The 23,012-nt window shown below is 42.9% G+C and overlaps 1 protein-coding gene across 1 annotated transcript in view; it reads right to left on the bottom strand.

Moving 5' to 3' along the window:
• The window catches only part of MYO3B (myosin IIIB), a 493,981-nt gene that overhangs the window by 93,306 nt on the left and 377,663 nt on the right, over window positions 1–23,012 (bottom strand). Inside the window, 1 exon segment of the mRNA XM_053596463.1 lies at window positions 20,373–20,475. Within this exon segment, the coding sequence (XP_053452438.1) occupies window positions 20,373–20,475 (103 nt within the window).

The following is a 23,012-nucleotide window of genomic DNA, read 5'->3' as shown; positions in this document are numbered from 1 at the left end:
CCAGAGTATAATGATCAAAATTGGGGAATTCATGTGATACTATTATCCAATCTACAGAGTATGTTCAGATTTTGCCAAATGTGCTAGCGATATTGTGAATAGCCAAAGAAACCCTGGATCATAGACTGCACTCAGCTGTCCTCATTGTCACGTTCCCTGAGTCACCTGTCATCTGGAACAGTTCTTTAGTCTTCCTGTGTGTTTCATTTTGGAGTCTCCAGGCCCCTCCTTTTGTCAAAGGTCCCTTCGTCTGGGCTTGTGCGCTGCTTCCTCATGGGGAAATTCAGATCGTGCACGTTTGGCAGGAAACCCACAGAGGCAGTGTTGACCTCCTCTCGGTGCCTTACATCAGGGGGCACATACTGTCAGTTACCCACTGACTGGTGATGCTAACTCTCGTCACTAGGTGAAGGTGGTTTCTGTCCTGTTTCTCCCCCGTCCCTTTGTCATTAAGACGTCTCTTACAGGGATTTATTCTGAGCGTGTGCACATAGTTTATTGCTCTCAAACTTTCACCTACTAGTTGTAGCATCCATTCATGGTTCTTACCTGAAGCAATTGTTATTTTGATAACTGCCAAATGGTGATTTACTGTTTCTATTATTCCATCTACCTTTAGTGTTTTCACATTTTATTTCAAGGAAGCGCTTATCCTGTTCTTTCTGCCTTCCTTTTATCAATGTGGATTCATGAATTCTTATTTTATTCAACATATTATACTCTTTTCTTTTCTTTTTTTTTTTTTTTGTGGTTTTTGGCCAGGGCTGGGTTTGAACCCACCACCTCCAGCATATGGGACCGGCACCCAACTCCTTGAGCCACAGGCACCTCCAACATATTATACTCTTTTATCATCATTATTTATTCCTCAATTTGGCACTGGCTTGATTTTAAAGAATTGGAAGTAACAGACTTCCAAACGAGTACTTCACAAAAAAAATGCATAATACTAAATGCATAAAAAAGGTGGCTATCTCCGAGATAATAACAATAATTCCTCTCTCATTACTATATATGCTTTTTTTTTTTTTTGTAATTTTTTCTTTTGGCTGGGGCTGGGTTCGAACCCGCCACCTCTGGCATATGGGGTCGGTGCCCTGCTACTTTGAGCCACAGGCATTGCCCAAACATTATTTATTATGTTTTGCAGTTTTTGGCAGGGGCTGGGTTTGAACCCGCCACCCTTGGCATATGGGGCCGGTGCCCTACTATATGTGCTTTTTATGAGTCAGATAAGATGCTATGAATTTGTATATGTTCTCTCATTTAAGTTTCAAAACTTGGTGAGATCGATATTGTGCCATTTGATCTACCAATTAAAGATGAGGAAATGAGGCCAGGCGAGGTGGCTTCTGCCCATAATCCTAGCACTATGGGAGGCTAACGCCAGTGGATTGCTTGAGCTCAGGAGTTTGAGACCAGCCTGAGCAAGAATGAGATCCCATCTCTACTAAAAATAGAAAAAATGAGCCAGTAGTCCCAGCTACTTGGGAAGCTGAGGCAAGAGGATTTCTTTTTTTTTTTTTTTTAATTTTTTTATTAAATCATAACTGTATACAATGATATGATTATGGGGCATCATACACTCACTTCATAAACCATTTGACACATTTTTATCACAGTGGTTAACATAGCCTTTCCGGCATTATCTCAGTTACTGTGCCAAAACATTTACATTCTACATTTACCAAGTTCCGCAAATACCCCTGTAATATGCACCACAGGTGTGATCCCACCGATTCCCCTCCCTCTACCCACCCCCCCCTTTCCCACTTCCCCCTATTGTTAAGTTGTAGCTGGGTTATAGCTTTCATGTGAGAGTCCCAAATTAGTTTCATAGTAGGGCTGTGTACATTGGGTATTTTTTCTTCCATTCTTGGGATACTTTACTAAGAAGAATATGTTCCAGCTCCATCCATGGAAACATGAAAGAGGTAAAGTCTCCATCTTTCTTTAAGGCTGCATAGTATTCCATGGTATACATATACCACAATTTATTAATCCATTCGTGGATCGATGGGCACTTGGGCTTTTTCCATGACTTAGCTATTATGAATTGGGCTGCAATAAACATTCTGGTACAAATATCTTTGTTATGTTGTGATTTTTGGTCTTCTGGGTATATGCCCAGCAGAGGAATTACAGGATTGAATGGCAGATCTATTTTTAGATCTCTGAGTGTTCTCCATATATCTTTCCAAAAGGAATGTATCAATTTGCATTCCCACCAGCAGTGCAGAAGTGTTCCCTTTTCTCCGCATCCACGCCAACATCTCTGGTCTTGAGATTTTGTGATATAGGCTAGTCTCATTGGAGTTAGATGATATCTCAAAGTAGTTTTGATTTGCATTTCTCTGATGATTAAAGATGATGAGCATTTTTTCATGTGTCTGAAGGCCGTGCGCCTGTCTTCTTCAGAGAAATTTCTCTTCAAATCCCTTGCCCAGCCTGCGATGGGATCCCTTGTTTTTTTCTTGCTGATGCGTTTGAGTTCTCTGTGGATTCTGGTTATTAAACCTTTTGTCAGAGTTATACCCTGCAAATATCTTCTCCCATTCTGAGGGCTGTCTGCTTGCTCTGCTTACTGTGTTCTTAGCTGTGCAGAAGCTTTTTAGTTTGATCAAGTCCCAGTAGTGTATTTTTGAAGCTGCTTCAATTGCCCGGGGTGTTCTCCTCATGAAATACTCACCCAGACCAATTTCTTCAAGGGTTTTCCCTGCATTCTCCTCTAGTATTTTTATAGTTTCATGTCTTAAGTTTAAATCTTTAATCCAATGAGAGTCTATCTTAGTTAATGGTGAAAGGTGTGAGTCCAATTTCAGTCTTCTGCAGGTTGCCAGCCAGTTCACCCAGCACCATTTGTTAAATAGGGAATCTTTTCCCCACTGAATGTTTTTAATTGGCTTGTCAAAAATCAAATAGCGGTAAGTAGCTGGATTCATCTCTTGGTTCTCTATTCTGTTCCAGATATCTACTTCTCTGTTTTTGTGCCAATACCATGCTGTTTTGATCACTATCGATTTGTAGTAAAGTCTGAGGTCTGGTAGTGTGATTCCTCCTGTTTTGTTTTTATTTCTGAGTAATGTCTTGGCTATTCGAGGTTTTTTCTGATTCCATATAAAACGAAGTAATGTTTTTTCAAGATCTTTAAAATATGACAGTGGAGCTTTAATAGGGAGTGCGTTGAAATTATATATTGCTTTGGGTAGTATGGACATTTTGATAATGTTGATTCTTCCTAGCCATGAGCATGGTATGTTTTTCCATTTGTTAACATTTTCCGCTATTTCTTTTCTTAGAGTTTCATAGTTCTCTTTATAGAGATCTTTCACGTCTTTTGTTAGGTAAATTCCCAAATATTTCATCTTCTTTGGCACTACTGTGAATGGGATAGAGTCCTTAACTGCTTTTTCAATTTGACTGTTGTTGGTGTATATAAAGGCTACCGATTTATGAATGTTGATTTTGTAACCTGAGACGTTGCTGTATTCCTTGATCACTTCTAGGAGTTTTGTAGTAGAGTCCCTAGTGTTTTCCAGATACACAATCATATCATCTGTGAAGAGCGAGAGTTTGATCTCTTCTGACCCTATATGGATACCCTTGATCGCCTTTTCTTCCCTAATTGCGGTGGCTAAAACTTCCATTACAATGTTGAAAAGCAATGGAGACAATGGGCAGCCTTGTCTGGTTCCTGATCTGAGTGGAAATGATTCCAATTTAACTCCATTCAATATGATATTGGCTGTGGGTTTGCTGTAGATAGCCTCTATCAGTTTAAGAAAAGTCCCTTCTAGACCAATTTTCTTGAGTGTTCTGATCATGAAGGGATGCTGGATATTATCAACAGCTTTTTCTGCATCAATTGAGAGAATCATATGGTCTTTGTTTTTTAATTTGTTTATGTGCTGAATTACATTTATTGATTTACGTATATTGAACCAGCCTTGAGACCCTGGGATAAAACCAACTTGGTCATGATGTATAATCTGTTTAATGTGTTGTTGGATTCTGTTTGTTAGGATCTTGTTGAATATTTTTGCATCTATATTCATTAGTGATATTGGTCTACAATTTTCTTTTCTTGTTGGGTCTTTTCCTGGTTTGGGGATCAGGGTGATATTTGCTTCATAGAACGTGTTGGGTAGTCTTCCTTCTTTTTCTACATTTTGGAACAGGTTGAGTAATATAGGTACTAATTCCTCTTTAAAGGTTTGGTAGAATTCTGACGTGAAACCATCTGGTCCCGGGCTTTTCTGTTTAGGGAGGTTTTGTATAGTTGATGCTATTTCTGAACTTGATATGGGTCTGTTCAACATTTCCACTTGATTCTGGTTAAGTCTTGGAAGGTGGCGTGCTTCCAAGTATCGGTCTATTTCCTTCAGATTTTCATATTTCTGAGAATAAAGTTTCTTGTAATATTCATTAAGGATTTTTTGGATTTCTGATGAGTCTGTGGTTATTTCGTCTTTGTTGTTTCTGATTGATGATATTAAAGATTTTACTCTTTTTTTTCTGATTAGGTTGGCCAGAGGTTTATCTATTTTATTGACCTTTTCAAAAAACCAGCTTTTTGATTTATTGATCTGTTGTATTATTCTTTTGTTTTCAATTTCATTTAATTCTGCTCTAATTTTGGTTATTTCTTTTCTTCTACTGGGTTTGGGGTTGGAATGTTCTTCCTTTTCCAGTTGCGTGAGATGTCCCATTAAGTTGTTAACTTCCTCTCTTTCCGTTCTCTTGAGGAAGGCTTGCAGTGCTATAAATTTCCCTCTTAGAACTGCCTTTGCAGTGTCCCAGAGGTTCTGATAGTTTGTGTCTTCATTGTCATTTTGTTCCAAAAAATTGGTGATTTCTTTCTTAATCTCATCTCTGACCCAGCTATCATTCAGCATAAGGTTATTTAACTTCCATGTTTTTGTATGGGTATGCAGATTCCTGTTGTTACTCAATTCAAGTTTTATTCCATGATGGTCCGAGAAGATGCATGGAATAATTTCTATTCCTTTAAATTTACTGAGGTTAGACTTGTGACCTAAAACGTGATCAATTTTGGAGTAAGTTCCGTGGGCTGATGAGAAGTATGTGTATTCAGTTTTGTTGGGATGAAATGTTCTGTAGATGTCTGCTAAATCTAAATATTGGATGGTTAGGTTTAAATCTAAGATTTCTTTGCTCAGCTTCTTTCTGGAGGATTGATCCAACACTGCCAAGGGAGTGTTGAAATCTCCAACGATTATGGAGCTGGAGGAAATCAAGTTACTCATGTCTGTTAGAGTTTCTCTTATAAATTGAGGTGCATTCTGGTTGGGTGCATAGATATTAATAATTGAGATCTCGTCATATTGAGTATTACCCTTAACAAATATGAAGTGACCATTCTTGTCCTTCCTTACTTTTGATGGTTTAAAGCCTACTGTATCTGCAAATAAAATTGCAACACCTGCTTTTTTCTGATTACCATTTGCCTGAAATATGGATGACCATCCTTTCACCCTGAGTCTGTATTTGTCTTTTAAGTTGAGATGTGACTCTTGTATGCAACAAATATCTGGCTTGAGTTTTTGTATCCAGTCAGCTAACCTATGCCTCTTTAGAGGACAGTTTAAGCCATTCACATTGATGGAGAGTATTGATAAGTCTGGTGGAATTTTGGGTATCGAGTTTTTCAAAGGTCCAGTGGACATTTTTAATCCTTTCGCCAGTGTGGAAGTTGGAGTTTGATCCGAAGTTTCTGAGTGAGTTTACTTTTGTGGTATAGGATTGGGTTGGTCATTGTGGAGGATAGGTCTGAGAACATCCTGAAGAGCTGGTTTACTTATGGCAAATTTTTTCAACATATGAATGTCATTGAAGTATTTAATTTCTCCATCATAGATGAAACTCAGTTTAGCTGGATACAAGATCCTGGGTTGAAAGTTTTTTTGCTTTAGGAGATTAAAAGTTGATGACCAGCCTCTTCTTGCTTGAAAAGTTTCAGCAGAGAGATCTGCAGTTATTCTAATATTCTTACCTTTGTACGTTATAGTTTTCTTTCGCCGGGCTGCTTTGAGAATCTTCTCTTTCATGTTAACTTTAGTGAAGCTAATTATGATATGTCTGGGAGATGGCTTATTGGGGTTGAATCGTGCTGGGGTTCTGAAGCTGTCTGCTATCTGAATTTCAGATTCTCTAGGCATGTCTGGAAAATTTTCTTTCATAATTTCATGTAGAAGGGCCTCTGTGTCCTTGGCAGCCACTTCATCATTCTCCGAAATTCCTATAACCCTTATGTTGTTTTTTTTCGAATTATCTGAGAGCTCTCTGAGTGAGTGATCCGTTTTTGCTCTTCCTCTTTGAGAGATTGGGAGCGTTCGAAGACTTTATCTTCAATGTCAGAAATCCTTTCTTCTGCTTGCTCCATTCTGTTACTGAGGGATTCTACTGTATTTTTCATATCTTTGAGGGCTGTAAGTTCTTGTTTCAGTGTGTCTAAGTCTTTGGTGGTTTTGTCTTTAAATTCGTTAAATTCTTGAGACAATTTTTGAATTTCTCCTCGAATTCCTAATTCCATTTTATTAATCTTGTCTGCAAACCAAATTCTGAATTCGACTTCTGACATCTCAGCCAGTTGTTTATGAATGGGATCTTCAATCACATCTGCCGTATCTTTTCTTGGGGGGGTTGATCTATTCTGGTTATTCATGTTACCAGAGTTTTTCCGCTGATTCCGCCCCATGGTTTACTCCCTTTGGTTTTTTCCCTGGGGTTTTATCGAGGGCCCATACAGTGTTGTGGCCTGAGAAACTGGGGCCCTTTCTGGTGTGGTGGAGCAAAGTGGTTCTGTCTTGTTTTCAGCTGGTTTCTGTTCGATCCTATTGCAACTTCTACTCTGGCTTGAAGTCTCAGCTGTGTGGAAATATCAGCAATTAAGTCACCCCCCTGCCCACCTCTGGCCCCAGTTGGAAAAGGAGAATCAAACCTTCCTACAATCGCACACCCAGGGCACCGCCTGAAGAGTCCTCAGTCTATTAGCCCAGTTCAAAAGGTCCGAATCAACTGTCTCAATCGGCACTTGTCTCGGGTGGAAGGGTTCAAGAGGTCTCTGGGAATTGGATCACAGGGGCCTGGTGACTCCTCTGACACAGCTCACCCCAGTGCAGCGTGGAGTCAGGAGGAGCCACCCAGCAAACAGAGCAGTCTGGGAAGGTTGACGTCTCCTTCCCCACTTTGCCCCTCCGTCGGACCCAGTCACTGGTATCTCTGCAGATGGCTAACCCAGTTGCCTGCAGTGAACAGACACTCCAGGGGTTTGCACCTGCCTGAATCGCAAGGAAGTCTGCCAGGCCCCCGCAGACTGCCGCTATCTAGCAGGAGGAGATGGGGCCTGACATCTTTGAGTGTTTGATGCAGTGATGGGAAGGAGGTGTTCACTCAGGCTTAGCCCCGTCCCTGATGCATGCTGCTAACAGAACAGAACAGAACAGAACAGACAACTTTGTGAGGTTCTGTCTCTGTTCCTGTCGTTGCCTACAGGAGACGGGCTGTTTTGAGTTCAAACGTCTTTGCTGCTGGAGAATTGCATCTGAACACCTCTCTGGGTCGGCCCCGCCCTGGAGGCTTCCGGGTTTGTGAGCCGTGTCACAGGTGGCCTCCTCTGGTTGCCCAGGGAGACAGGGGGTGTGGCCTCAGAATATCCAGAAGTGAGCGTTCTGCCGTTAAAGAAAAAACGGCTGTTGATCTACCTCCAGGGAACTGCTGCTCTGGTGTGGGCACTCAGGCGACCCTTTTCTCCTCTGTCCCGCGCCCCAGAGTCAGCACTGAGCGGCCGCAGTTTGTGCTGGGTCCACACCCCTTAAGAGATCCCCCAAGAATCAGAACTCTTGGGGGATGGGCCCCCAGACCCCGATTGGGAGTGGGGCGGGGGGAAGCTAGAGTTTCATTCAGTTTCACGCAATACTACGGTCCGGGGAGGGCTCCTGCACTGCACCGCAGGGAAGTGCCGCCAAGGCTTGATTTCCCCTCAGCAGAGTGCCCTCTCCTCGCTCACGTGTCCCAGAGTCAGCGCTGACCTGACGCAGCTCAGGCACTGTGCACTCCCCTCGAGAAATCACCCAAGGAGCCGAACTCCTGGGGGATAGGCCCTCAGACCCCGAGTGAGAGTAGGAGTTCTCAGCTCTCAGTGGGGAGGCCAGAGTCTGATTCAGTCTTGGGCCCCGTATGCCCGGGGAGGGTTGCTGCACTGCACCGCAGGGAAGTGCCGCGAGGCGTGACTCTCCCTCAGCCCGGTGCCCTCTCCTCACTCGGCGCGCCTCAGAGTCAATGCTGACCAGTCGCAACTCGGGGACTGTCCACTCCCCTTGAGAAATCACCCAAGGATCCGAAGTCCTGGGGGACAGGCCTCCAGACCTCAGTGGGCGGGAGGGGAGCGCCGGGGATTCAGGGTTGCCGGCAAAGGATTCCCAAAGTTTTATTCAGCCCTGTGTCCGGCAGTAGAATGCCACGGCACCCCAGTAGGGGAGGTAGGTCCAGTTTTTAGAAGTTCTCTCCCGTGGAGTGTAGTGGGAGGGCCTTTAATTTCTGCCCGCTTGTTCAATTGTGGGGCTCTAGAGCCGGTCTCATGGGGGAGGGGGACTCCCGTCCGCTTGGTGGTGGATTTTGTACCTTTTGTTTGCGTCCTTGTGATCACAACTTGCCTCAGCGGTGTTGATGTGCATTCTTCAGCCTTCTCTCTTGGTGGGGCTCAAGTCCACCAGGATACTTACTAAATTCCTGTCCCTTAACTCTCCTTCTGGACGGGAGCCTTTGTTGAAAGCTGGCTTCAGTCCGCCATCTTGTCTCCCCCCCAAGAGGATTTCTTGAACCCAGGAGTTTGAGGTTGCTGTGAGCTATGATGATTCCATGGCACTCTACCTAGAGTGAGACTTTGCCCCACCCCACCCCCCGTACCCCCCCAAAATGAGGAAACTTAGGCTCTAAGAAAAAAATTTTTAAGTGGGTTCATGAGGTTCTTACCCTCCCTAGTAGCAGGTCTAGTAGAGTCCAGGGCTTCTGCTGTTGATCACAGGTGCCTCTACAAACAAGTGTGGAAACACCCCCAGGAAAGATGAAGGCTTTAAGAATGAGGGCTGGACTATTCCTCAGGGTAGGTGGACATTTTATCCAGGATTTACGGTGAAATCTCATCTTTTTGCATTCTTACGAATGGTGCATTTGGAACCTGTCTACAAGTCTGTCATCACTTCAGGGACTTCTCTTACCTTTACCTTTACAGAAACTACCCAACCCTGCCTGACATCCAGTGAGAAAAGCATAAGGAAAGTGATCATCTGCGTCATTGTCAGCAGACATAGGGCCAGACAGGCATGGCTTGCTCACGTCACCCTGGGAGAGGTTCCCATTGGTCAAGATACCCAGGGGAGGTGCCCATAGATCACCCAAGTGAAAGCACATTCAAGCAGGGGTAAAAGGGCAAGGGGTGGGATGGGGGAAAGACTAAGGGAACAGAAGAACAGGGAAATTCACTATCTAATCAATTCTTTAGATCCCAGGTGAGGACACAGGGCCATGGCTGCCACTGTTCCACTGCCCTGCAGACTAACCTACTACATCCTTCTTCTGGCAACAATAACACCTCCACCATTACCATGCCACCACTTCTAATATCAAATTTCAAATTGTATGAGAATGAGCTTGAGTGAAAGGATGCTTCATGCTAGTGAAAAGAATTTAAATAACTGCCCTGCCTTAGAGAAAAGCACAATTGGGTCTAAGAATAACATCCTTACTCTCACAGGAGGAACAAACTAAAAATAAAAATCAAAAAGGTGCTTCCTGCCAGTTTGTAAATCCAATAAGCAAAGATGATGCCTCAGCCTGGCACTACCCTGACTCCCTCCACCCGAGAGCAGCCATGTGGTTCTTAGAACTAACAGCTGCCAAGCAGAACCCCTTGGATTAACCCATAGGTGGTGTTGAACCACTTCCCATTAAGATATTTGCAAAGCAAATAAAAATGATAGCCCCACTCTGAGTCCTGGGAGCTGGCCAGCTGGCCAGGAGAGCTGGCTGTTGTTGTTGACACAAAGAGTTCTCCAGGGAGGGTCAGGACCAGAGTGGAGAAGGCCACTCCTGCCTGCATCTCCAGACGTGTTGATCTTAGTCCACTAGAATTCTTGCTATCAGGGACTATTATTATCTAATTTCCAATCACAGCAGTTGCTAGAGCTATGTTTCACCAAAGCTGTCTACTGCTTTCTGTCTCCCTGACCACATCATGCAGATGAAAAGAACAAATTCACCCCTCCCTGTTTGGTCTACTCACCAAGGAGACATGTCTGGTCTGAGAAGTTAGTAAGAGGCACACAGAAAGATTGTGGCATTGCTACTGTTAATAGCTTTTGTGGTAAATACACTTGCTCAACTCAATTCTTAACTTAAAGTGACTGAGCTGGTGCTAATGGGAAATACACAAGCATCTTTGTGTTCTACAGGTAGGAACGAGCTGCTATTTCATTCACGAGATATTTTTCTGATCGAGCAAAGAAAGTGAAATAAAGTCGATGAGATAAGAAATGGACAAAGTTAATCTTTGAACCTGAAGGATTATGATGTAGGTTTCTTTAAGTGTTGATAACAAAGCACTCCTAGATAAAATTCATTTTTATACAAATTGTTTCCTACGTTATTTCCTACTTGAGTACATCTTCTTTTCTCAAAATCTTCAAAATACGCTTACTATGCAAAGTATTTTAGGCAGAAACTCATTCTCAGCCTGAGGAAAGGTCTTGAGGAAGACACAAAGTAGGTCTCAGCAAGGTGCTGAATTTCTAGAATTGCGACCTTCAAAAAATGGGTAATACAGGAGGAGAAGAAGAAATGGAAAAACGGTCAGAGAATTTACCAGCTTCGGGCATTTCTTTATATTATCTATTACATTGGAATCCAAAAGTTTAGAGATGTAGGCATTAATTGTATAAGGAGATAGAAAAAAGGAAGGAAGAAAGGAGGAAGTAAGGGAGGGAGGTAGAAGAAGGAAGGGGAAAGAAATGAAAGGAAAGAAAGGAGAGAGCTAAAGGGGGATTGAAAGTCTTTTTAGAAAAAACTGATTTTTTTAGAAGAAAGAAGAGATCCATCTGACAAAATCAGAAATCAAAAAGAGTAAAGTTTTAGAATCTTGAATACATCATTCGGTTTTGGATGATGTTTGTCCCATTCAAATTAAAAGCGGCTTTGTAAATGTAAAAGTTCTGCAGCGAGAAAGTGAACCCAACTTTGCCAGCCAATTTAGCAAAGCAAATTTATCAATAGCAAATGAATTTAGCAGTAGAGCTATATAATCACAAAAGCTTCTGTTCACAGGTGATCACATTGAGGGCCTTAGGGGGATGATTTTGTGACTTCACTGATACATAAGATATGTTGGAAAACTAAAAATTAGTTCTTATGCAAAACTGCCCATCTTTGTCTGAGGTACCAGGCCCAAAAACATTACAATGAAGTTGGATTGCATGGTGTGTGTGTGGGGGGGGGGGGGGGGGGGGGTCAGAAAGCTCAAGTCAAACATGCATTCTAACATTTCTGCCAAAGGTCACCACGTCCCAGTTTCTGGCAACTGACCCTTAACTTGAAATACTAACCATAGACAGCTACCAGCCAATAACTTAGCTTCCTAAAGAAAATGCATAATTAAGCATCTTTCCAACTTGGAATTTATCTTTGAGTTCGGAAGAGAGATCCACTACAAAGTAATTACACAGGGTCAACAGCATTTCCCTTTACTTGTTGAATCAGCATTGTTGGGTTTTTGTGAAAGGCGGCGCCTTACTTTATCCAAGATAAGTTAACATGCTCAAGTCACACTCAAGATAAATAGGAAACATTTCTCATGGAAGGAGTAATTGAATTTAGTTTTGGACCTCACAGAAATAAAAATTCAATCAGAATGTATTCATCTATTTATCAATTATTTTGTTTTATGACGATGACCCAAAATCCTAGATTTTAGATTTGGTGAATGATACAGACATAAGTGATAGTTTTAGCCCCAGAGTTTATTATCCCATGAGGGATACAGTAATAACAGCTAACGTGTTTGTCTGCTTACTGTGTACTAGGGTACTCGTCTAAATGTCTCCTAATGGTTAATTTTCACAGTGGCCACATGAGGTGGTACCATTATTAGAAACATACTTGCCCAAGGTCATTGAGCTATCTGGACTCAAACATGGGCCAGAACAGAGGCAGTATGGCTCCAGAGTCCACAGCTAAACAAGTTCCTCCACCGGCATGGTACCCCCGCACACAGCAGGCAGGAATCAAACTCAGATGCTCACCGGGCCAGGCTATAAATTAAACAGGCCAGCAAGTAGGGATTTATAGAAGACAGCTCCTATGCAGTTCCAGCAGATTGTTGCCAGATACTCCAATTTTTCAAGCACTATCAGATATCTGAATTGTTATATGAAACCTTTCTATTTTTATGCATTGGAAACTAATTAAGAAAATTATCAAACAATGTGCAGGCCAAACAAAATATTTCTGCAGACCACATTCTACCCAAAGACTATGAGTTCATATCTTCTGTCCTACAGAATAATGTCCAAAATATTTTGTGTACTTTTTAAGGCCTCTCATAGTCTGGCTCCCATCTGCCTTATTCCCCTTTATAGTTCTCTCTGCTTCACTCCACTCCCCACAACCTCAGCCTTTCTCCTGCTGGACTCTCTCCTTCTGCACAGCGGCCCCTGCACGTCTAGCCTCTGGGCCGTGGCCCGCTCTGTTTCTTCCACCCTCGCCTGTTTCAATACCCTGTGAGAGGTGCCACACGAATTACACCTTGAAGGATGGGTAAAATATCCACAGGTAAAGAAGGGACTGCAAGAGAATTCTATCTAGAAAGAAGAGTATGAACAGATACAGCAAACAGGACAGCGGAAGACATGTTGAAGACCACCAAACAGCTCCAAATATTTTAAGAGGCCTCTGGTCCCTGGAATCTGGTCCTATAAAGAGATTACTAATATTCTTGACATAAACACATCTTCTAAAAGGGTCCTTTGCACAAGGATCATTGATGATTTAGGGTTTATTGAAATAGTTCAGATAAATATTTATGTACAGCCATAAGCAAATCCATAAGGAAAAATGTAATTCAAAACAGATTATTCCTTTATGTTCTTTTCAGCTGGTGATTGGGTTTCTGGCTTCAAAAAAGATTTCAAAAATAAATGTGACCAATTATTTAAAATATTTAAAAAATCTAGAAAGCCTAAGAAGGCTCTAAAAATCAACTACGCTCTGGAAGTTTTTTTTTTAGACAGTTTCACTTTGTTACTCAGGCAAGAGTGCCATGGCCTCAGCCTAACTCACAGCAACCTCAAACTCCTGGGTGCAAGTGATCTTCCTGCCTCAGCCTTCTGAGTAGCTAGGACTATAGGTCCCTGCTACAACACACCAGGTTAATCTTTCTATTTTTCTTTTTTTTTTTTAAAGACAGAGTCTAACTCTGTCACCCTGGGTAGAGGTCTGTGGTGTCATCATATTTCACAGCAACTTCAAACTCCTGGACTCAGGCAATCCTCTTGCCTCAGCCTCCCAAGTAGATGGGACTATAGGCACCTGCCTTCCTGGCCAGCTAGTTTTTCTATTTTTAGTAGAGATGAAGTCTCCTGAACTCCGGTGACCCCTCTGCCTCAACCTCCCTGATTACTAGGATTACAGGCACGAACCATTGTGCCCAGCCTCTCTGAAAGTTACTAATACCACTTGAGAGTGTGATAGTAGCATCCTGGCCATGCTGGTAAAGGCCAAAGTCAACCTCAGATTTACCCTTGAGAGAAGGGCCAGGAAAACAAAAGAATAAAACTTGTCCCTCAAGTTAAAACAGAGAGTGAGCACTGTTCAAAGTTTTTAAAGTGTTAGACACCTCAAAGTTTATTTTAGCCTACACTTCCAGAGCCAAGTCAGAAAGGTCTTGACTGTGAGTTTAGCTTTATAGAAACCTTTTAAATAATAACATTATCACTATTATTGCTACTTCTGTTACTACAACCAAAAGCAGCTCACCCAGTCCTTACTGAGCACTATGTGTCTAGAACTGTGCTAGTTCCTTTGCACGGATTATGTCTAATCCTCCCAATTATTCTCTTTTTGCAGTCTAGGATACTGAAGTTCAGAGAGAGGAAGGAAATTGCCCAACTTCTTATATCTTGTAAGTAATTGAATTAAGAGTCGAAGCCAGGTCTGTTGCCAAAGTCCTTCATTTTTCTATGCAAATGACATAACATGTAGAGTGTCTACCGCATCCTAAGCACTTCATCAAAGAAGGCCACTATGCCACCACCGCTCCCACACTGTGCTGCCATTTTCTCTCTGGTTCCATACACAGTCCTCCAATGTGTCAATGTACTAACGTGGCCACAGTGGCCCCTAATTTGCCGGAGGATTTGTTCTGTTCAATTGTCTTAGAAATGCCACGCATTTCTGCAATGACCTCCCAGGCAGAGTGTGTGTTAAGATATGTGGCAGTCTGTACTTCACAGTCTACGTGAAAATCTGGCCCACAGTCGTCCCTGCTGCCTGGGAGGCTTTTTCTCTGGCTCATCAATTCTGAGGTCAGCCCAGCTGGCTCCAAGCCCCAGAGTTCCAAGGATGACACATGGGAGAAATATGCCCTTGTTTTCCCCTCTTGTGAGGTGCCAGAGTCATGGAGGCTCCCATCACTCTGAGTCTGAATTCTCACTAGAGGGGCCCACAGTGAAGCAGCTTCTCTGCGGGTGTGTTATGAGCCACCCTGTAAAAACATCTGCACCAGCCTTGTCACTGTCTTGCCTCCTTCATATGGGTTCCTTTCCTTTTACAATGACAGCCTAGCTGGGCTAAGGAATGTCACACAAAAGCCTTGTGAGAGCTTTGCCATATGCAGGCCAAATTAAATTAAGGGGCATAATCCTCACCATTGTATGTATCAACATTAAAATGGAGGATTACCATCATGGGAACAAAGGCCCAGAATATAAAAGACTATTTCCATTCTGGCATTCACTGTACGCAGTTACAGGCTCGTGTAGGAAGTGAAGCGGAGAAGCTTCACTCCAACCACTGGCTCCTACTTTCAACCTGAGGCTTATTTCTCCCCAGCCAAGTTAACCCCATTCTATCCTCTGCAGATGGGAGCACCTTCCTCATGAGGCTTTCAGGCTTTCCCCCAAGAATCAGATGCTGAAATTTTCTCTATCAGTCACAGGGTGACAGTTTTCTGCCATTCACAGTATATCCCTTAACTGGTTGTGATTTAAGATTTAAGCAATGACAGGTATAAAAACAAAATAGATAGAACAGAGAGAGCCCTGGACTAATTCTTTGGAGTCCAGAGCTTAGAGAGGCGATAGAATATTCCAGTACTGGAGTCAGGGTCCTGTGTTCAAATCCTGACTCTGTCACTTTACTAAGTAGCATTGGCAAGTTGCTTGTAGTCTCTTAATGTCAGAAATTATACTATAAAATGTATACTTCTTCCATAGATTGAATAAGATAGGGCATAAATGCTTAGCACAGTACCCAAGGAGTTGTTAATGAATGTTAAATGTTAATTGTTGTTATTATTGTTAGAGACAGAAGATCTAGATTTAAACCTCAGACTTGTCATCTGTTCTCTGTGCAACACTATCTGACCCAGGGATTCCAAGAATAGCTGATGGGGGCAGAGTAGGTAAATCTGATGCATCCATCCCAGCAGTGGTCCCTAAGATAGCAGGTGGGAGCTACTCAGCCTTCCCAGGTCTGGTTTACTCATCTGTAACATGGAGCGGGTAACATCAACTCAAAAGGCTAGTGTGAGAATCACACAGCATAGCAGTAAAAGTTGGGTGGATCTGAATAAGGAGCTCATCACTGCCCAGCTGTTCTTATTCTCAGCAATGTTTATTGTCTTATCTGGGTCTTCCTTATGAACTCTTCCCTCTGACTTTGGCTTCCCTTCTTCTTTCCTTGGCACCTTTCTGCCCCTACACTGCCCCTCCAGGACTCTTGTGGCACACATTATTGGTTGTTTCCCCAGTCCCTTTCTTCTTTGCCTACTCTCTCCTGTAGAAGATGAAAATGCAGATGCTCACTTTCCCAGACTCCTTTGCTCCCCTGCAGTCACCAGTGCAGACTGGCCAAGGAGATGGCAGGGGAGGGCTTCTGGGAAAGGTGTCCCTCCTAAATGATGGGGGGAGACTTCCGAGGTAATCCCCCTTTCCATTCTCTTCTTCTGTCCTGCTTGCAACATTGCCATGTGAAGAAGTGATGCTTAGTGCTGCCTCAGCCACCTTATGGCCTTAGGTGGGGAACATGGCTGACACGCTGAAAGTAGCAAACCAAGAGATGCAAGAAGGCTGTGTCTGTCCTTGGTGACATCTGGAATGGCTGACCCAGCCCTGGAACTTCTGCTTGTGAACCTCTTGGTCCTGAGGGATACTTGAGTTGTTTGGTTGAGAGTCTGTTATTTGCTGCTGAGAACCTCTCCATTGGCATGACCCAGCTCTATTCTTATTCTGCCCATCCCAGCCCCCTCCCCAAGACTTTCTTCCTATAAACCTTTGTTTTGATTCACAAAACAATGAGTTGACAGACATAAAGGGGAAAATGGGACCCCATCACCCTGGAGAAGGGATATCCTGACACACATCTGACAAATTATTCTGGATCCTCTTATTGTTGCTCCAAAGATTGAGCAGGAAAAACATTTCTCTCATAAAAATCTGAGTGTTGGCTCAGCGCCCGTAGCTCAGTGAGTAGGGCGCCAGCCACATGCACTGAAGCTGGTGGGTTCAAGTTGACCCAGGCCTGCTAAACAACAATGACAACTGCAACCAAAAAAAAGCCAGGTGTTGTGGCGGGTGCCTGTAGTCCCAGCTACTTGGGAGGTTGAGGCAAAGAATCGCATAAGCCCAAGAGTTGGAGGTAGCTATGAGCTGTGAAGCCATGGCACTCTACCAAGGGCGACATGGTGAGACTCTGTCTTCAAAAAAACAACAACAACAACAACAAATCTGAGTGCTGAGAAGTAGCCTTGGAAGTTAGCTCAATAAAATTGTTGAGTACCTATTGTGTGTATTGGATACAAGAAAGGCTAAGAATCAGTCGCTACCTTTGAAAAGCTAACTTGCTAGCACACAGTCAACTATAATACCAAGCAAAACATGAAGTACACGGGAGTGTGGTATGAGGACCCAGTCTGTGAACTGTTACCACTCACAATGTCATTAGGAGCTGTGCCACAATGTAAATCAACTCATCACCAACTACATTGTTGAGTTCATCTGATTTTCCAGCTCCTCCCCATGTTCTGCCTAGCTCTGCCCCTGGCTTGCCTGCCTGCATGCCTAGCACTAGCCTCCCTGCCTGGGATTTGAACCTAGGTTGCCAGCCTCATAGCACAATAAGGTATCCACTATGCTATGCCAGCTGGTGTAACAAGATTGCTTGATGAAGAAAATGGCTGAATTGATTTATATTTGGGCACAGGTTTATAATCCTGTTGTGAACTAATGCTTTGAGTAGTGCTGTTACACATAGGCTATAGTTCAAAGAATATTAAAAAGAATTAATGTCCTCATGGAGTGAAGAGATGTGACAATGTATCTTGACAAAAGGCCAGAGTTGAAAAGGCCAGAAACAAATGGGCAGGAAGAAGATCAGTAGGTACATTGGTGGAACAATTAAAGTGCGATTCTGGATGGCCACAGAGCATATACAGGGGCAAAGCAGAAGCGAGCCCGGAGGACAAACCGAAGCAGCTAGGGAGAGGCGTGGAACAGCAGACTAAGAAGTCTGATCCTCTTTTGGTCTAAAATAGAAAGCCATTAAACTTCTTTGAACAGGTCAGAATATGTTGTAGGACAATTGATCGGGTGTCAGAAATAAAAGCGGGCCTGTAACGAGGAGAGAAGAGAAAGAGGTAATGGCAGTCCCGGACCAGAGAAGGACTGATTGGAGGCAGTGTTAGCTGAGAGGTGGGAGTCCAAGATGACCGTGCCGGGTTCCAAAGCCAGGTCACAAGACAGTGTTTGTGCCACTCATAGAAGTGGGAGGTCTGGTGCAGGAGGTGCTTTAGTGAGAACTTTGCTGTTGAGGCTCTGGTGTGTGTCAAGCAGGAACACATGCCCAGCAGGAGCTGGGGGCAGGAGTGAGGAGTGAGTGTAGGACGGAGATCTGAGACTTGAGCTCACACAGCTGAGAGTTGATAGCAGAATACTCGATGAGAAATGCGCACGCTACCACCACCCAGGTGAGAGGAGAGGAAGAAGAAGTCAATACTCGGCTAATCCCCTTAATTTTAATGGTGGGTGAAAGAGAAGAAGAATGAAGCCAAAGAAAACAGAGGCTGAGGCTGTCTGTGGGAAGAACCTGCCGAACACAGTAACACAGACTCCCGTGGAGAAGGCTCTTCCAGGAGAGCACGCAGGGCCTGATGGAGATGAGGCTCATGCAACTAGGAGTTGACCTTTCCAAGGATAGTTTTAGGGACATGGTGGAGGGCACAACACTGATTTCAGGACTGAGAATAGAGGAGTTGGTTTGGTGAGAGAATGGGGAAGCAAACTCTGACGTTAGGTCTGAGAAGTTGGGTGGGAAAAGTACGAGGAAGGGGCAGGGCCAATGGCAGGCTTTTCTTGGAACAGGGAGAGGTATGAGCAAAAGGGAAAGAGACAGCAGAGTGAGAACGATGAGAAAGCGAAGGGGCTAATTGTGGGGGGGCGGTGGGTAGGAACACTGTGGTCTGGGAGATGGGAGCAAAGCAGGAAAGGACAGCTGAAGATGAGAGATTTAAGGTGGAAAGAAGGGCAGTAGAAGAGCTGGAAGAGCTCAGAGCACTCTCCTGATAGTCTCAGCAAAGTCATTCAGCAGCTACAGTTGAGGGGAGCCAGGCTGGGCTGAAGTAATTTTCCAAAATGGCTCACAGAATTGCCCAAGGTCAAACAGTTGGAAAACATTAGCACCAGGACCAGAACCCACATCTTCCACCTGCCAAGCTCAATGATCTTCTGCTACATTAGAAATTGTAAACTTTGTTATTCTATTAATGATATGAGATTGTTATTCTATTAATGATATGAAATGTTAGGTACTAACATTAGGTACTCTTAAATGAGTGATTCTGACTATTTGGGCAAGTAGTCCAAAGTAGTCTACTTTAAAAGTAGTCCAATGACTTTTTGAGGCTACTAGAGAAATATTGAGAATTTTCCAAGTCTCCAAAAATAATCACTTTTTAAAATTATAAATCAAAACTGCTTTTTTTTTCCAGGTGAAAAGATACAAAAACCTCTCTAAGGATGTGTCTTTCTCTAAATCCTTGACTATAACTTTTAATAAAGTTCCCCCATAATCAATTTGGGGGGAAATAAGGCAAGGTTCCTTCTATTTAGACCTTCCCTTTGCCATGTTCCATTCTTTCCTGTAGCTGTGTCCTTCTCCCAGTGACATGTGTGATGGTCCTGGAAACTGTTTCTTAGAGAAGGCAGATCATGAAGGTTTCCCTGAAGAACAGGCCAGGGCCCGGGTAAAGGGAGGCCTTGAGTCTCCATCCCTTGGTGTCATGGCCTGTTCTGGCCTGGCTGAAAGTGACTTGAGCCTACATTTAGCCAGGGTAACAGGCCTCACAGACTTTGAGAAGCTCAGATGTCCAATGACAAGGAAGCTCTGCTCTACTTTCTTTGAATTATATTTAACTAAAAACTGTAGGTAAAAAGAAATGGGACCGCCTTTTTGCTTTAGCTTAAATATTGGATTTCTCAAATTAATTCTTTTAGAAACAAGAATTTTGCTGTGTTCAGCCTGCCCTAGCTGGACTCAAACTCCTGGGCTCAGGGGATCCTCCCAACTCAGCTTTCTGAGTATCTAGGGCTATGGGTATACAGCTCAGGCCTAGCTGCAGGGTTTCCCAACATTGAGACTATTGACATTTAGGGCTGGACATCTATTTGTTGTGGGGAGGCTGTGTCGCGGATTGTAGGATGTCTGGCAGCATCACGGGCTTCTACCCACTAGATGCCAGTAGCACAACCCCTCCCCCAAAGTTATGACAACCAGAAACGTTTCCAGATGTTTCTGAAGGGGAAAAATTGCCCTCAGTTAAGAACCACTGCTTTAACCCAATGAGTCCACAAGCAGGTTATAGAAGAGAACCCAAAAACACAGGATTGTGTTCATGTTGTTCTGTAGAATAAAGGCTTTTGCCTACAGGGTGATCACCTCTGACGTGGGAGAATCTGCTAGAAAATGCTTTGGGGCTCCACTCTTTCCAATTCATCAAAATACCAAAGTGGTATAAGCATTTCAGTTTTATTGCCCACTGGAACGGAGAACCTGAGTTTACAACACCGAACTCTGGGGATAAGACTCACCCATTCTTCTCAGTGATGGCAGAAGAGTTGCTTGGAGTCTCCTCGTGGCCATCATTGGATTCTGCTGGTGGATGGCTCTTAGGATCTGCAGAGCCCTTCAGAACTGAGGGGAAAGAAAGGAACACTCAAGTTCAGAAGTAGGCAGGGCTAGGTTGGGTGCCCATCTACACTCTCTGCAGCTCCTCTCTCCCTGCCCTCACGCATCTCTCTGACTTCCTGCAGGATTTTTCTAAGACAAGTCTTTCAATTTCAGACAGCAAATTGGCTAAAACAACTCATGCTTTATAGTTTTCACTCATAAGAAAACAAGCCACTTCTCTCTCTGGCAATAGATATGAATAGTGGACAGAGATTCAAGGACCAAAGTCAGGTAGGTCCTAGCAGAAGCAGCATGGAGGAGCTGAGATGGCAGCAGGCAAGGCAGAGTTAGCAGACCAGCTGCCAGTCCCGGCTGGGCTGCCTGCTGAGGTAGCTAGGAGGTCAGGGAGCAAAATATGATGGGGGCAGGATCAAGTGTAAATACCAAATCACCCTAGAGGTAGCCTATTTCTACATCTTGATTGAGAACAGTTTACTGATGAGTTTCTCAAAAGTAAAGGCAACAAATAGTATAAAGTTCCTACTTCTTGTGTCCATATCAGCCACTGTTTAACGATCATGGCCTCTTTTCCAGTGAACCTTAACTTCATACCAAGTGGTTCTCATCACTACTTGGGAACTTATTAGAAATGAAAATTCTTAGACCCCACCCCAGACTTAGTGAATCAGAAAATTTGGTGGTAGGGCTTGACGATCTACAATTTTAATAAGCTCTCCAGGTGACCCTGATTTTCTTTTTTTTTTTTTTTGAGACAGAGTCTTACTATGTTGCCCTCAGTAGAGTGCTATGGCATTATAGCTCACAGCAAATTCAAACTCTTGGTCTTAAGGGATTCTCTTGCCTCAGCCTCCCAAGTAGCTGGGACCACAGGCGCCTGCCACAACATCTGGCTATTTTTTTGTTGCAGTTGTCATTGTTGTTTAACAGGCCCAGGCCAGGTTTGAACCCGCCAGCCCCAGTGTATGTGGCCGGTGCCCTAACCACTGAGCTGACCCTGATTTTTGTTGAAATTTGAGACACTGCTTCCAGATCAGTGATTCTTAATCCTGGATGTACATTAAAAATACTTGGGAAGATTTTAAACATGCTTGGGCCCAGCTCGTTAAGATTCTGGGGTGGAGGTTGACATTAATTGTTAAAAGCTCCCCAGATGATTTTAATGTGTGGTGAGGGCTAATGACCAGAGTTCTAAGTAGCAACTAGCAATTAGCACTAGACTAAAAGAGACTTTGTACCTATTTGCCACCCTTATTTTAGATAATCTAGAAATACCCCAGTTGAAATATAACCAACAAAGATAATTTATGAAGTTGGCAATTGTGACATATTGTGGAAGGTGCATAAAATATAAATGGTTGATGTTACAATGAGAGAGCATATAACAAAGATGTAGTGTATAAAAAAAAGAAATACAGAAATCAATTATTCTTGTGTTGTCTGTTCTGGAAAGAGTATGCTCTGATTTTAAATCATTAGTTTGGTTCCTTAGACATAAATACCTCTTATGTAGAGGAAATAATTCTTTGAGCTATGGTGGTGGATAAAACCATCTGTTTTTGTTATTGCTATAAACACCAAAAGAATAAAGAAAAAATTTAAATGCAACATTATTACAGTTTTATTATTACAGGGAGAACATTATGACCACATAGTGAAACAACAATAGTGAAAGAAGAAGAAAAAAATAATAATCATAGCTTTTTATAAGTTCATTAACTGGTTTCCCTCTCCTCTTCCTCCTGCCTTCTCTTGACTAATAAACTTCTCCCGTTAGAGGACCAGGCAAGTTTTTCCCCCTCTTGGGGAGTCTATTTTTTTTTTTTTCCCTCTTGGGGATTCTAAAACACTGTTGGTCCAAGCTTACTTGTAACTCTGTGATAAGGAACACAAAAGAATTGACATAGAAAAAAAAGAGGAGCCTTCTTCAGAGACACAAATATCTTTCTGTTTCCCTATTAAGAAGGAAAATCACCACAAATAATTTTTAATCTTGTTCTCTGGCCAAATTCAGCAGCACCAAAAGCTACCACTGATCAAAGCCCCAGTGGTGTTGCCCATGAGGAAAACTGATATTGCAAGCTTTTGTCTGCACCAATTTTAAGATCCTTGGTAAAAAAAAAAAAAAAAAAAAAGACAGTTTAATAGCAATCCAAAGAAGAAAAAAGCACAAGGTAATCTAAAAAAAACCAAAAACATAAAATCCCTTTTGATTTGGGACTCACCTTTCAAAGGTGCTATGTCTAAGACCAGAAAGAGAGGAAGTAACATCTCTACAAGGCTTAGCAAATGCTCCCAGTTACCTTGCCTGGGTTTCCAATAACCCACAGATTTTCTGTTCATGTAATTGAAGGGAATACTTATTCTATGTTTCTTATTCATTTACACTTCAGTCATCAAAATATTGATTAAGAGTTATTTGAAGTATAAAAACCAAACAGAAATTTACAGAATAATCTTAATAAAGCTTAAATGAGGTCTGCTCCTCCACCCACCAACTTTGCCTGAAGAGCCAGGAGAAGGATTTGGGTCAGAGTAAAAAG

The sequence above is a fragment of the Nycticebus coucang genome, chromosome 7 (genome assembly GCF_027406575.1).
Source record: "Nycticebus coucang isolate mNycCou1 chromosome 7, mNycCou1.pri, whole genome shotgun sequence".
In the NCBI taxonomy this organism is placed as follows: domain Eukaryota; kingdom Metazoa; phylum Chordata; class Mammalia; order Primates; family Lorisidae; genus Nycticebus; species Nycticebus coucang.
This window is presented reverse-complemented; position numbering and strand designations above follow the sequence as displayed.